The following is a 16,541-nucleotide window of genomic DNA, read 5'->3' as shown; positions in this document are numbered from 1 at the left end:
TGCACATGTGTGTATGTGGCTACTTAATTGTACTAGTCCGGACTAATGCAGATCTATAGTGCTAGCACACTGAGATACCATGCCGCAGTTTAACATGAATACCCCACTCAGACACAGTATACTGACTCCGAGCCGACCAGTCCTTGTTTTAGCCCCTTAATGCCGTAACAACAAGTACCATCTTTTAACGTCTGTTGGTATGACGCGGCCGGGGATCGAACCCCGTACCTTCCGCTTTCCAGGCGAACGCTCTACCTCTAGACCACGAAGGCGGTTAAAATGGCCGATCGAAGTTACATGTCGATCGAACTTGTGTGATTTGTCGATACATGGTTTTTTATCTTGTCATTTTCAAATCCCGTTTTTGAATAATTGGTTTCTCATAATAAAACATAAACTGTTACTAAATTTTGCGTCTGTTTTGTTTTAGACCAGACAATTGTTTGGTGGCGTATATTTTGCCTGTTAGTTTATGATTTAATGTAAATAAAATAATTACTGCTTAGATGCTTATAGATAATGCCTAACCTTTGATTACTACAATCTAGAAGTAAAGATATCTTAAATACTAACCTTTTATTGATGATCCCCAAATGCTCCCAATGAAGTGCATAGTGAAAGTGGCAATATGGAGTTCGTCAGAGCAAGAAGGTAGAGTTTGAATTTGCCCAATCACAGGACAGCTTGGGATGTGATTGATCTGGACATTGAATGTAGGAACAGCTTGGGATGTGATTGGTCAATAGAGGGCTGGACATAGAATGTAGGGATAAAAACTACTTCTTGGACAACAAAATATATTGCCACCCTGAAATGCCAACAAACCTCTGTTGAATATAATTCAATAGTGTGAGTGAGTGAGTTGGGTTTAACGCCGCTTTTAACAGTATTCCAGTTATATCACAGCGTGTCAGCTTAATGTGGGAGGAAAGCCCGAAGTGATGCAGGTCTCAGACGTTTACCTCTTCCGTGAAACCCACGAGCACGGGCATGGTGCTGACAAACCTAGAACCATAATCGGGGCGAACCGGGATTCGAACCCACAATCATAGGTTTCTGGCCCAAGGGACGCAACTCTGCACAGCGAATCGCGGCGCCTTGGACGACTGGGCCACCCGTGTCCCCTATTATTCAATAGAAACAAAGGCTGAAATAGAAAATACTTACAAAAACCTAAAATACAAATATATACACCTGCTACAATTAACGTCTCTGGTCGTCTTAACCTGGACTGAACATTGATATGAATATGTATACTTTAACATTTTAAACATTATAACCTAACATGCATAAATACGGTAATGAAATTGATAAGCGGTACTCCTTTGTTCTCGTTTTATTTACATGGTCAATTAACCGTGTCTGAGTCCTTATTGATCCCGGGAACGCAAAGAAGAGTTTTCCTCCTAAATATCAAATTTGGCGCTGCCGGGCCAACACCATTTATACCACCTGCTTCACTTCGGGCTTTCCTACAGCACATAGCTGCTACGCTCTGATATAACTGAAATAATGTTCAAGGCGGCGCTAAACCCATCTTATTCATAATTAAGTGGGTACTCGAAAGCTAGTTATTATGTAATGTCAGCAATAAACGTCATATTATGGTGCTAGAAGTGTATCTTTGGTATGACAATATGGCACTAAAAATGACTGAAACTCGTTTATATTCAATTCTCAATTCTTTATTCATGTACACGTGTAGGCCAGCGGCCCATGGTACAATATTCGGTCCATCATTAACATTTATAGGCTTTGTGTTTGGAGTGTAACATTCATAGCATGGTTTATAAAAGTTGCAACATTTCTAATTACAGTTTCATTGTTTACCGCCATAAGCATATTGAATTTAGCAAGAGTAGGATGTACAAAATACTTCTGTGGTAAATACTGAAGATGAAGTTCATCATAAGCGTTACAAATTAATAAAAAATGATACTCATTCTCGACATATCTTTGGTTGCAACTATTGCACAATCTCTGCTCTCGTGGAGTCTTAACGTATCTACCAGTCTCAATATTGAGAGTGTGGGAGCTACAGCGAAACTGGGCTAGTGCAACACGAAATTTGTTGATAGTGATAGCAGACAAATACAACTCTAGACTAAATAAATTTTTGAAAAGTTTATAATGGAACATTTTAGAACTATTTGCTAAAGACCAATGCCAGTCCTGTTCGTAAGCAAATTTTAACCGATCTTCACATTCGGAAATAAATGATTCGGGGCAAATAACATATTGGTTCTCCCATATATATCCAAATCCAAGGCTGTATAAAAGAGTTTTGACTTTAGTAGCCCAATTAGTTTTACCATGTGTGGCTAGCTGAAATAACATATCATAACTTTTCTTAGGATATCGTGAATTTGGTAGGGACATAAGTTTACACCAATATTTTATACAGCGTTTATACGCAGAAATGTACAGTGGGTATCTTCCACACTCTCCTCGCACAACATGATTGGGAGTAGAAGTTTTAACACCTAGCAGACGTTTACAAGCAAGTACATGGATACTTTCTATTTCTTTGCAGTTTTCAAAACTCGTTTATAGTAAGACCTATACACTTTAGATCATATGCAGGTTGTTACAAGGCGGGGGCTACTATGGGCATTGTAATGCGCCACATATGCAGCTTGGGTTGTATACTACCCAGGGAGCTGAGAATGATAAATGAGTGCACACTGATCCATTGACCGGATAATAATAGCGCTTTGAACATGCACCTGTGTGGTGTTGAAATATGCGCAATATGAATGGCCTATTATTATTATTAAGCTAAATTTGATAGACCCGCTTTGAAATTAATAATTAAGGATCTAGAGAAGTCTAACATGCATATCCCAAATCAGCGAATTCACGTTATTGCCTTCACTTCTAAGGAAAGTGTTTCAACATTCATGAACAATAAGGAAAATATATACATTTAGGAGCAGAGGGGTTTCTAGTGCCTGTAAAAAGGTAAAAAATCAACGCTGACTCGACGAAAAGTGCAATTCATACCAATATCTAGAGTTCCTGGATAGCCCTATTGTCCAGTGAGAGCATTCTGTCGGATAATGGACATGATTCCTGGTTTAGAACAGGAGCCAGCATTTGGTGTGACCCATGGAGCCTAAACGTAACTTCATGATCAGACGCTTGTTGGAAAAATATGACCTGCAAACTGATAATTATTCATTCCACAGCCTCAGAAGGGGAGGGGCATTCGCTCTTTGAATTGATTGATGCATGACACGTATCCAAATCGCCCCTTTTGTCAATCACTGGATTGTCTGGTCCATTCTCGATTATTTATATACCGCCGTTATATAGTTGGACTATTGTTGAGTGTGGTGTTCAACAAATAACAAACAGATATCAAATCTTATCCTGTCTCAAATATTGCCAGTGGGGTCATGCAGTCGTGTAAGGTGTCGCAAATCGCGTCCCTTGCAGAGTTGCGTCGCTTAGGCGTATGTAGCAGGACGTGGAGTCATCCCACAGATGACATCCTCACCTTGTCAGATTGCTGACGGAGTTAACCTCTTTGGTCATATGGACAAGGCGTCCGACCTCTGATCAGAAGGTTCTTGTTCGAATCCCATCACGGGATTTGGAAATTTTATGGCCGCTACACTGGCGCCCAATGTGGGGCTGAGCACGTTCATATAAAATTTGAGCAAAATAAGCCCCAGCACCCTACTATGCGACCCGGGACGTGCCTTCTGTTGACGGGGGAGTATGTAGCAGGACGTGGAGTCATCCCACAGATGACATCCTCACCTTGTCAGCTTGCTAACGGGGTTAACCTCTTTGGTCATGTGGACTAGGTGTCCGACCTCTGATCTGAAGGTCCGTGGTTCGAATCCCATCGCGGGACTCGGAAATTTTATGGCCGCTACACGTACAATAAAATTATGGTCGTGGGTTTGAATCCCTCATTCGCCCTCATTTCGTTGTTAATTTTGCTAATGAGCGCCATATCCGTGCCCGTGTGTTCCATCAAAGTAGTCATCGTCAATCCAAGTGGACTTCACCTGGCGTCTTGTAATAAATAAAATAGAACTCAACACATGGATAAAATACTCTTTCTAAATATATAAGTTCTTAAATCGTTTTGATATGATATATTTATGTTTCTGAATGCAACACAGTATAAGGAAGGGTTATTATCACCGATGTCCTTTCTTTTACTAAAATTTACCTGAACATTATGGACAAAGTGTCATCATTTTAACAATACATGGAGCTCACACCTTTCCTTTCGTATTTTTTGCGATTAAACATTTGCGCCGAAACAATATTTTTTCCAATATAATATTTTTTGTTTGTTTGTCTAATTGTTTGTTGTTTAGAAACGCACTTAACGTTATTTTCCACTTTATGACGGCGGCAAGTTCATAATCGAGGATATAACTTTACTTATTGTCTGTTCAATTCAAATTTCATGAATGAGTCAATTTAACTGTACATCCGAGAATCAAAATGAACCTTTGGAGCACAACATTATGTATGCACATACAATTGTGATGATTTAACGTTATAGACAGGGGTAATATCATCTCGCTCTCATAGTTGATAGGAATAATTTCCTCAACTACTAAAAACACAACAGTTAAAAAATAATGCTTCGAATGAAAATAAAGAGTGATTTTCACCTGGTTAATGCATAATGTTCACCTCCTCATGCAATTCTAGTACAGTTGTAAGAGAACAATTAGAAATAACTGATTTAGTTGCCGTGAGTAGACACGATGAAATTAGCTACTATCTAAAAAAGATTGCTTGCATCCGTCCACCTATTTCACATCACAGACGTGTGTAACCCATTTGGCATCATTTTGCTGGGCATGGGTTCGAGACTAGGGAATTCCCCTGATTTATATTTAGAAACGTATTTCCAAAACGTCATTTCCGGTATCAAGAAAAATGGCGGCGGCTGCCGACGATCAGGTTAGTGTTAGATGAGTTTTTGTAACTGTTTCGATTTCCTTCCAATAGAGCACTTTGCAGTTTAGTTATAAATGTGCTTTGATGCATTTAAATCATTATTTTGACAAATTCTATATTACCATTGGTCTGTGTTTCATGTAGTCGACGTGTGTTAGTTATTACTTGGCCAAGTAGAACTGCTTTCAACTCATAACAATGCCCAATCTATTACTCGTCGTCTTCTAATGTCAAAATCAATAATATATTGTCGACATTCATAACGTTACGTCATGACATTGACTATTTGTGTGTATCATGACTCTTTAATGACCGCCTAAGTTGGCCGCTCACATGATCAATATACACACCAGATGTTTACGCTGAATATGGACACAGAACAGGCGCATTGATATAGAATAATAGATGCTGCATAGATGCTGCGTTCATCTTTTGGACAAAATCCTTCATGAATAAATTAAGGGCCTGTTATTTTGGTTAAACTTTAATTTCTTTATGTTTTGTGATTATTAATGACCAGAAAAAATACTCCTTATGAATTTGCATCATATTTGTATGGTTTAATCTCATTTTACCTCAAAAATTGATTTCAAAGCTATTCGTAAATTTCGATAATTACACAACAACATCAAAATATTACTCAATGTTAGAGGTTGCATAATTTCATCATTTTTAGCCATCAGCATAAGGGTCACATTTCATCAAATGTATTTTCATGAACTTTGATAACGAAAAATACTTACTAAAAGATTTATGAAAAGCAATCACGTTGAGGGCAAGTCCCCTGTTATTTTTGTGAGGTAGCTATATACTGCATCTGAAAATCTTTGAAACCAAGGTGCACATCCCTTACCAAAATGGTATATCTGGTATATGCATTCTCTCACATTAGCCGTTATCTAAACATGTGAAGTTTTAATTACAAGCCCAAAGAAGTGTTTTTCCCAAGAAATTGTTTTTTCCAACATTTTTGTATAAAACTTGTATAAAAAATATTCAACCATTTATTAAATCTAAATTTGACATATGTAAATTACATATCAATGCTCTTATCTGTATCATTATGATTATTAATCATATTACCATATATTAAATAAGACAAAAAAATAATCGAGAATAAATTATTTAGATAATTACAGTACAATGTACTGGGTACAATGATGCGAAAATTATGAACTTATTACAGTTATGTAATGTATTTGTTGGCTAAGATGTTTTCCTCAATATTCAATTACCTGTCATAATGATCATGTCTTTTAGAATGATGTAACAATGCACTGGTTATCTTCATCATAGCTGTAACCATGTTACATTGCACTGGTTACCATGGTTACACAATACACTCTCTCTGACTCTCCATTCAACTCAGAGTTTTGCAATCATGTCATATTTCATAGATAGATGTCTTCTTCTACCCATCTCTTCTTCATTTCGTAGGTGAAGCCGCCAAAGTATGATGCTCTGTTTGGCGAGAATGAGGATGAAGCAGTATATGAACCATTGACATTCTGTCCACTAAACACACCCCCCCACCAGTCTCCTCCAGCCTATGACGTGTCAGAACAACAGGCCCTGGTAGATCGGCTTGTTCACCAAACTGCAGAGAGGAACACTGATTCTGATGTTGCTGTTGTTTGTCTACCTCCGCCTTACGAGCCACCACTTAGAGGTACTGGATGGAAGGGAAAAATTGCATACAAAAATACGTCCAAACAAAATTTGGGAATATATATAACCCTATTAGACTAAAAAAATATAACAGTCTTGGTTCTCAGGATCCGCCCGCATCATCATTCTTAGTTGATATTTCCATTTTTTTTTAAATAAAAAAAATTCCTAATACTTGAAAATAATGCAGTCCAATATGGCACACAGTTACTTCCCTTTACACTGCTCTACTGCACATCTCGGTGATGGTCATGGTGGCAATAGGAGTTTGTATACTTGTTTCTGTAAGGAGGCTCTTTCGAAGGTTGATGGTACACAACTGTTTATTTGGTTACATACTAGTTTTAACTACCAAAAAATAAAAAATACTGCTCGCCCGTCCGCACTATATTTGTAAAAGTCATTGCCTGAGAACCAATTCATTTATTTTTTTAAGCCTTATTTGATCTTGACGATATGACAAAAGAGACAAAGAGGCCAAAGAACCCTTTATTTGAGAAACAGTGTTGATAATTCTACATGTTTTTTGTGAAATAATAGGAAATGGAACCAGTGCATTTTTGAATGAAAAGTCAAAGAGTTACGCCCCTTCCGATATTGTCCTGATTTGAAGTGCTTTTGAGCACTGAAGTGTAGTAAGTCACAGGCTTTGAGGGAAAATAACATGACCGCTCTCAACATGCTCAATGGTATTGCTTTTTTACACATTTGTGTTTGTTTCCTTATTTATTTGTTGTTTAACGCCGCACTCAGCAATTATTTATGTTATATGACGGCGGTCTGTAAATAATCGAGTTTGGACCAGACAATCCAGTGAATACGATGACATGCATCAACCAAGTCAGCGAGCCTGACCACCCCATCCCGTTAGTCGCCTCTTACGACAAGCATAGTCGCCTTTTACGGCAAGCATGGGCCGAAGCATTGCTCAAGACGTAGTCTGTGAACATGGTGAAGTAAACCATATGATAAATTAATATCAAAATGCAGAAATGTACACACACACACAAAATATATGTTATTTATCAAGAACGTTCCAACATACTCAGCAGAAGATAGGGTGTGTGTTGTCATTTGGGTTGAACATCACTTGAATAGTATTTCATTTTTATCATGGCGTCAGCTTGATGTGGGAGGACAGCCTAACATGATGCAGGGCTAGAGGCTTACCACTAGAAATCCACTAGAAATCCACTAGAAACTGCTGACAAACCGAGAATAATATCAAGGGCTGGGCATATCTGAGATTTACTCATACTCGGTGGATTCTCAGGCAGCTAAGGGACGTAACTCTTCACAACAAAGACACGTCATGACATTGGACCACATGATATTTGCTGCAAAACTTGCACAGAAAATGCGGGTAACAAACAATGTTGTTTTAGTTTGTTCTGCATCTGATACATTTGTTGCTCCAGATTCTCCACCGTCATACGACTCGCTGTTCGGGCGAGTTATTGCAGCCCACAACCACAGCAGCAGCCGAATCGACTTCCTTAAAAAGTTCTATGAACTTCTGAGGGAAACATGTAAGTATGAAATCTTTCCTCCACGGGATAACGGATTATCTTCTAGTTTGGAGATATTCATATCATGTTTTGTTGATTATACATGTTTGGATATTGTGTTTACATAATTTTTACAGTTCAACACTTTTGTCTCCAACTCCGGTGGACAAGACACATAGCAGTTTATACACATTTAGAACCTTTTTTCAACTCGCATGTTAAAATTCTGTAGAGAATTTTACAAATTTAGCAGCATAAAATTGCAAAGTTCTGCACAAGTTCTGCATTTTGTGCAAAATAATCTGCGACCTCAGAATACAGTGGGTACTGTATTACTTCCTCTTGGTACTATAAACAGAGTTTGGGACAACCAGGAATTTAAGACACCCAGTTTGACATATCCAGGTAACAATAGTTTTAAACAGTGATAAATATGGTAAGAGTTTACCAGGATCGGTCTGTGAGTTCAACACTACAAGGTATTCGTCACATTTGAGTTCGAGACAGCAGGGTTTCACTGTATTTTAGTATAGTATTTAGGTTAATCAATAACCATTAAAATCGTTCTGTCCAGTATTTTCCCTTTAACTCAGACAAATCTTGACAACAATTTCCCAAGAAGATTAAAGTAAGGTGAAAACATGAAAATCCTCATTTGCAAATTGTTTGCAAGATGGCTACTTTTTCAAAAACTCAAAGAGCAGAGGAGAGGTTTACAGCAAAGATGTTTTAAACATAAGAAAATGCAATATTTTGTACAAAGTGTTTATGGTGCTTGTGTTTTACATTGTGTTGTCATAACATGTCTGATACTTACAAATGTTTTGAACCAGTTGTCGGTTTAACCCACACCACTTAAATTCATTTTTTGTCATTCCTTTTCACAACACAAGGCCCACTAGGTAGCCTCGTAGTTGACGTGTTTCGGTCATGCCATGCCAGGGTTCGATTCCCTATATGGGTACAATGTGTGAAATTGAAGCTTATTTCCGGCGTCCCTACCTCCATGATAATCTTGGTGGCATCTTACTCACTCACACAACACTGAAAGTGTCAAGTTCTCATGTATCTCCTACAAGTAGCAGGGGACTCCCAGTCTTTACATGAACACCCTCTGGAAATTATGTATTTATACCATGTGTCCGTGTTCCGGTTTACTGGTAATTATCATGTATCTCCTACAAGTAGCAGGCGACTCCAGTCTTTACATGAACACCCTCTGGAAATTATGTATTTATACCATGTGTCCGTGTTCCGGTTTACTGGTAATTATCATGTATCTCTACAGGTAGCAGGGGACCCCAGTCGTTACATGAACACCCTCCGGAAATTATGTAGTTATAACATGTGTCCGTGTTCCGGTTTACTGGTAATTATCATGTATCTCTACAGGTAGCAGGGGACCCCAGTCTTTACATGAACGCCCTCCGGAAATTATGTAGTTATACCATGTGTCCATGTTCCGGTTTACTGGTAATTATCATGTATCTCTACAAGTAGCAGGCGACCCCAGTCTTTACATGAACACCCTCCGGAAATTATGTAGTTATACCATGTGTCCGTGTTCCGGTTTACTGGTAATTATCATGTATCTCTACAAGTAGCAGGGGACCCCAGTCTTTACATGAACACCCTCCGGAAATTATGTAGTTATAACATGTGTCCGTGTTCCGGTTTACTGGTAATTATCATGTATCTCTACAGGTAGCAGGGGACCCCAGTCTTTACATGAACGCCCTCCGGAAATTATGTAGTTATACCATGTGTCCGTGTTCCGGTTTACTGGTAATTATCATGTATCTCTACAGGTAGCAGGGGACCCCAGTCGTTACATGAACACCCTCCGGAAATTATGTAGTTATACCATGTGTCCGTGTTCCGGTTTACTGGTAATTATCATGTATCTCTACAGGTAGCAGGGGACCCCAGTCGTTACATGAACGCCCTCCGGAAATTATGTAGTTATACCATGTGTCCGTGTTCCGGTTTACTGGTAATTATCATGTATCTCTACAGGTAGCAGGGGACCCCAGTCGTTACATGAACGCCCTCCGGAAATTATGTAGTTATACCATGTGTCCGTGTTCCGGTTTACTGGTAATTATCATGTATCTCTACAGGTAGCAGGGGACCCCAGTCGTTACATGAACACCCTCCGGAAATTATGTAGTTATACCATGTGTCCGTGTTCCGGTTTACTGGTAATTATCATGTATCTCTACAAGTAGCAGGGGACTCCCAGTCTTTACATGAACACCCTCCGGAAATTATGAATTTATACCATGTGTCCGTGTTCCGGTTTACTGGTAATTATCATGTATCTCTACAAGTAGCAGGGGACTCCCAGTCTTTACATGAACACCCTCCTGAAATTATGAATTTATACCATGTGTCCGTGTTCCGGTTTACTGGTAATTATCATGTATCTCTACAAGTAGCAGGGGACTCCCAGTCTTTACATGGACACCCTCCGGAAATTATGTAGTTATACCATGTGTCCGTGTTCCGGTTTACTGGTAATTATCATGTATCTCTACAAGTAGCAGGGGACCCCAGTCTTTACATGAACACCCTCCGGAAATTATGTAGTTATACCATGTGTCCGTGTTCCGGTTTACTGGTAATTATCATGTATCTCTACAAGTAGCAGGGAACTCCCAGTCTTTACATGAACGCCCTCCGGAAATTATGTAGTTATAACATGTGTGCGTGTTCCTTTTCACTGGTAATTAGTTTTCGACCAAAGTTAGCTTGTCTGTTACCATCAGGGTTTCCCCTTGTCTATTTTTAGTGCAAGGAAATAACAGTTTGCTTTGCTTCAAGGTTAAAAATATAGCCTCAGTTATTTCAACAAAAGAAAGAAACTTGTGATTGAACTTTGTGTGAATGACAAGTAGATCTAAGTTACCTCTGAGATGATGTCATTGCATTGAACATGACGTTAAAAGAATATAAAGCAGGTAATTTTCATTCCTTTTTTCGTTTGTTGAAAGTTGAGACAGACAAAAATTAGGGGGGACTGGTAATTTTTAGACTTGCCAGACAAACAGGACTGGCAGTTTCCAAAGTCAGCGGGACACTGATACTGCGGCCACCATACTGGTGTCTGTCTGGTGCATGTTCTTAGATAATCTCAGAATGGATCTCACTGTAGAATTGTTCTCGTTCCAGTGGGATGTACCCTCTTTCTGGGAATCATCATGGCAGTTCCGGTCACAATGATTGTCATGGGTAAGTTGATGCCAAGTTAGAGTCACTCATAGGCCCTGTTCCACAAAGTTATCTTAATGCTGTAACTGCCATAAGCCTATGTTTACCCGTGAAGATCCGGGGTAGAATAGGTCTTCGGCAACCCATGCTTGCCGTAAAAGGCGACTATGCTTGTCGTAAAAGGCGTCTTACGGGATCGGATGGTCAGGCTTGCTGACTTGGTTGATGCATGTCATCGATCCCAATTGCGTGGATCGATGCTCATGATGTCAATCACTGGATTGTCTGGACCAAACTCGATTATTTTACAGACCGCCGTCATATAGATGGAATATTGCTGAGTGCGGCGTTAAACAACAAACCAACCAACATAAGCCTATGTTATTTTATGGGAGCTATGATCACCCTAGTGCTAAGACGGCTTTGTGGAACAGGGTCCTGGGTCCCGTTCCACAAAGCGATCTTAGCGCTACGACTGTCATAAGTCTCTTTTAAAGTATGGGAGTTACGATCGACTTAGGGCTAAGATCTCTTTGTGGAACGGAGCCCTGGCCTTTAATTGCATGATCATGTCCCTTACATTGATATGGCTGGGATAATGTAAATCACTTGATCACTCAAACACCCCAAACCCCATCCACTGACACATCAACCAACACACCCATGAAAACATGTTGTGGGTTGAAAACTCCTACTGTACTGATATTACTGACTATGAGGTAACGGCACTGGTTATTTATCATAAAGGGTGGTGTGGGGTCTAGTATGATTGGTCTTAGGACTGTGTCCTATTTTGTCGACTCCTCCCCCATTTTATGTAACATTCTTTCACCACCCCCTCAAATACATATAACATTCCACCCACCCCCCCAAAATATCCCCATAACACATTGCCATATATATAAGTGGCAATAATCTTGAACGCAACGTTTAACCTTATTTCACCTCACCTCACTAAATTACCAGTCCCTAAATAATATTCATATTTTCATGGTGCCAGTCGTCTAAGGCACCACGATTCGCTGTGCAGAGTTGCGTCCCTTGGCATGCCAGAAACCTATGATTGTGGGTTCGAATCCCTGTTCGCCCCGATTATGTTTCTAGGTCTGTCAGCACCATACCTGTGCTCGTGGGTTTCACCGAAGTGGTAAACGTCTGAGACCTGCATCACTTGGAGCTTTCCTCCCACATTGAGCTGACACGCCGCGATATGACTGGAATACTGTTAAAAGCGGTGTTAAACCAAACTAACTCACTCACTCACTTTAATCTCTACCCCCATCCCACAGCTCCCACCCCCATCACTATAATAAATGACCAGTCCCTTAAATCTCTGTTTCAGTTTGGCCCAGGTGGCCAAGTGTCCTATAGCTGCAAATTTTGTTTTGCAGAGTTACTTCCCTTAGCATCAGAATCTGAAAATCACTGCAACCCTGTTTCACCCTAATTATGGTGCTTTGTTTGACAGCTCCATCACCATTCTTGTTAGTTTCACTATGGTCATGATAGTGGTAGCTATCTACAACCTGCATCAACTTTAGGCTCAGCAGCTATGTGACTGTAAAACTGTCCACGCAGCCTTCAACTCCCTCCCTCTGTTTCAGGGTGCATGCATCTGTTCGACTGTCCGGCGGAGCAGTACATACCACTGTACCTCCTGGTGGGGGGCATCGCCATATCAGCCAAGATCATCAAGGCCTTCCTAGAGATGTACACATGCAAGGACTGTCCCTTGTTCCAGCATGGCCGGGGCAAAGATGCACTGGAGGTGTTACTTGTCTTCTTCATTGTGGGATGGTTTATAGCTGGTAAGTAGGTTGGTAAATAAAATAGCAACTTCCTCAAGCTCCCCACAGCAATATCCTGTTCGCAGAGCTCTCTATACTATCGCTGCCACCAGTCAAAACTCCCCACAGTGATAGATGATCACAATCATGCTTGGAGTTGAACTCACAGCCGATTGACCATTATGTTTACAAACAAGTGACGACTGTCGTGAGGCCGAATACACTTACCCCTGCCTAATTACTTTCTTTGATTGTCAATTTGAATTTCTATTTAATTAAAACTATCATGTAATTGATAAATTGAGAATGTAAGAGAGAAGTTGGTTGATTTTCCCTTAGTCTGTAATCTCAAACCAATCTGATTATAAAAACAACAAAGTAAATTCATCTGGAAAACATGGTCAGTCGTAAACCTTTTCAAAATGAACTATGATGGCATTCCCAAACACATAAACAAAAGTTTGAATGTGACTACATTTGGGGCTAGAGGGCAGATTTCAAGATTCTTGTAATGGCCGCACCCACACTGGTGGCAGCGATGTTACCGAGAGTGTAATGAAGGAGTCACGCGCTCGGAAGGAGCTTGCAACTTCCTAAGGCAAGGGAGTTAACTGACCGGTAAATTTCTGGGTTCAGTCATGGCTATTAAGAGTTATGTCCCTTCTACGGTTTAGCCCCACGCTCAAGAATATTGCACTTATATAGAGACGTGCATGCACATGTGTGTGTGTATGTGGCTGCTTGTACTAGTCCGGACTAATGACAATTTTAAAGTGCTAGCCCACTAAGATACCATGCCACAGTTTAACATGAATACCCCACTCAGACACGGTATACTGACTCTGAGCCGACCAGTCCTTGATTTAGCCCTTTAAAGCCAAGCGCCAGACAGGGTAACAACAAGTACCATCTTTTAACATCTTTTGGTATGATGGCTGAGGATCGAACCCTGGAACCACTAGACCACGGAGGCGGTCTTTGTAGGCATAAGGATGCATTATAACACAACACAAAGGAGTTCGGCAAACTGTATTTCATCAATATTTCAGAAATTCTTTTATTTACTTGTAGTGTAATAGTACTGTTTTGTCATTTATGATGCGTATATGTTTAAGATACAGGAATAAATGTTTGTCGTTTCAGGGAACATGTGGATATATCGAACACAAGGCAGGTTTGACAGTAGGAATCCCAAGTCCCCAAACTACTGTTCTCCGTACGTGTTCTACTTCGCCTTTTGGCTGACAACGTCAGTGTATATACTGTTTGCTCTGTTTCTATGCTGCATGTATGGCATCTCAGCACTGGGGAGCAAGTCTACGTAGGGGCAGCTCTCCATAAAGTCCAGTGAATATTAAACTTTATCATTTAGTTATTGAATTATTACTGGTAATATTGTAATATACGATGGATCTCAGAACACTCATAAGAATATATTGTATATTGGGTGAAATATTATTTGGGGAGGAGTTTTATTAAGATGCAGATGCTGTAAAGGATTATTATCTCATTGGGTGTATTTTGTTTAACATGTCTAATGCTGTAGAGGTTTACTGAAGTATCAGACCATTGTGATACTTTGTCCCACGGTATGAGCATATCATGCGGCCATTATTGATACATATACATGTTTATATTGCATTGCATATTGTCATGATGGTATGAAAATGTAAAATTGAAAAATACTATTTTCTGACAGTATGTACAAGGTTATTGTTAGTGTAAATTAAGTGAGTCATTTCTTTATACATGGAATACGGCTCCTAATGAAACAGTGTCAAATATCCATGAATCACATCTCAAGCTTATATCAAGATATGTATCATATCACTACGTAGTGTATCATTATTGCCCACTTTTAACACTTAAACCCTAGGGATGAAACAATACACTAATGCATCGTGAGTTTTCATGCCTCGATAGGACGATACCATACACTTGCAAAAAAAAATATTTACTACTGCCTCCGTTTTTTGTCAATGTTATATCGCAATATGTATTGTAATTAGTTCACTGCTAAAAATAGCCATTACGAACATGTGTCTACAGCTAGATTTCATTTGAATCATGCTCTGAAATATTTACGGTCAAGGGTTTTGACGTGAATAATTATGTATAGCAATATGTATCGTATCGTGGGCTATGTAATGATATGATTATCGTTTTACCCCGGCTTAACCCATGACATGACGGCAGCAACAGAAACTAGTCCTTATTATGATAACGTATAGCAAAACCCTTAATTTCTACTAGTCTTTATGATACAGAGCTCCAGATAAGCTTTTGGTGTTGTGGGTATTTTACCCATGCATTTTAAAACCATTGGGTATCAGTAATTCTATCTGGGTATTCAAATTTCTGTTACCCACTAGTTTTTACACATGTGGGTATTTAAGTTAAATATTTAAAAACACTATTAATCTAGTCCCTGCAAACTGGTGTTGTGTGGCTTCGAGAGCTTTATAGGACTCAAAAATAGCATGATACTTCCACAAGAAAGTGTGATGGCAAATGATCATGATGTAACTGTCATCATGGAGTTTGGCAAGGTTGACGGAATGCCCGTTTATAATTTCAAAATAAGTTGCTGATTTGCTAATCGTATACGCAGGGTTACTTCACAATATTTTGATGATATGCACAAGTTTTATTTTTGTAGCGTATCTTTAATGTTCGTTGTGTATGTGATACGCTTGGATTTTATTTTACTGCGTATTTCTGCATTTCTGATGCGTATTTCTGGAGCTCTGATGATACCTTAAGCATGTTAAGTATTGGTCAGTTTGGCAAGGACTATAGGACCAGTGCCAATTTCTAACGCTGGATGTTCAGCCTTGACTATTTTCAACATCGACATCCAGTTCTCTAAGCATGCTAAGACTGTGGGAACGCTATTCATGAATGTTTGTTGTGTATCACCTATCCTCGATATGGCCAGACCAATTGTCTTATCTTGTACAGGTTTTTATTGTCAATATGCCGAAAAGCTGGATGCAGAATAATTGAATGAGGTTTAGATCCTAAAAAAAGGCCTTAAAAAATGTTCAACAAAACTACAACAAACATGACAAAAATATGTTCACAAACAGCATTTTTAGTGTCTATATGTAGGGAAGGTTTGTAAAAACAGTCTGATTTGGTATTGAAATTAATTTTCTGTGTGTCAGTCTTACTTTTTCTTGTTTTTATCATATTTGATAGAATTTCTGGTAATGCCTCTGTATGTCATGGTATATCAGAACAGGGGCCCATTCCACGAAGCAATCATAGCTCTAAGTAGATCGTAACTCATGCTTTAGAATAGACTTACGACAGTCATAGCTCTAAGATCGCTTTGTGGAACAGCACCCAGATCTTTATTAATTTATTTTTGTCACTTGTTCGTCTTTAAATTTCAGCCTTCCTTCAATCTCATTAAAGTCAGATCTTAGTTCTC

The 16,541-nt window shown here is 39.3% G+C and overlaps 1 protein-coding gene across 1 annotated transcript; it reads left to right on the top strand.

Moving 5' to 3' along the window:
* Positions 1-4,909: 4,909 nt before the first annotated feature.
* LOC139450038 (uncharacterized) lies at positions 4,910-16,541 on the top strand. The gene is made up of 6 exons (XM_071231668.1): positions 4,910-4,935; positions 6,370-6,601; positions 8,019-8,129; positions 11,280-11,339; positions 12,923-13,126; positions 14,249-16,541. Exons 1-6 carry the CDS (start codon positions 4,912-4,914, stop codon positions 14,428-14,430), a joined length of 813 nt encoding a protein of 270 aa, XP_071087769.1. The 5' UTR covers positions 4,910-4,911; the 3' UTR covers positions 14,431-16,541.

The sequence above is a fragment of the Haliotis cracherodii genome, unplaced genomic scaffold (assembly GCF_022045235.1).
Source record: "Haliotis cracherodii isolate W230 unplaced genomic scaffold, xgHalCrac1.p SCAF_8, whole genome shotgun sequence".
NCBI lineage: Eukaryota > Metazoa > Mollusca > Gastropoda > Lepetellida > Haliotidae > Haliotis > Haliotis cracherodii.
This window is presented reverse-complemented; position numbering and strand designations above follow the sequence as displayed.

Coding starts and splice junctions, on each gene's coding strand:
- LOC139450038 (XM_071231668.1), top strand. CDS start 4,912: ATGGCGGCGGCTGCCGACGATCAG. Junction 11,340..12,922: donor GGTCACAATGATTGTCATGG/GTAAGTTGATGC, acceptor CCTCTGTTTCAG/GGTGCATGCATCTGTTCGAC. Junction 13,127..14,248: donor TGTGGGATGGTTTATAGCTG/GTAAGTAGGTTG, acceptor TTGTCGTTTCAG/GGAACATGTGGATATATCGA.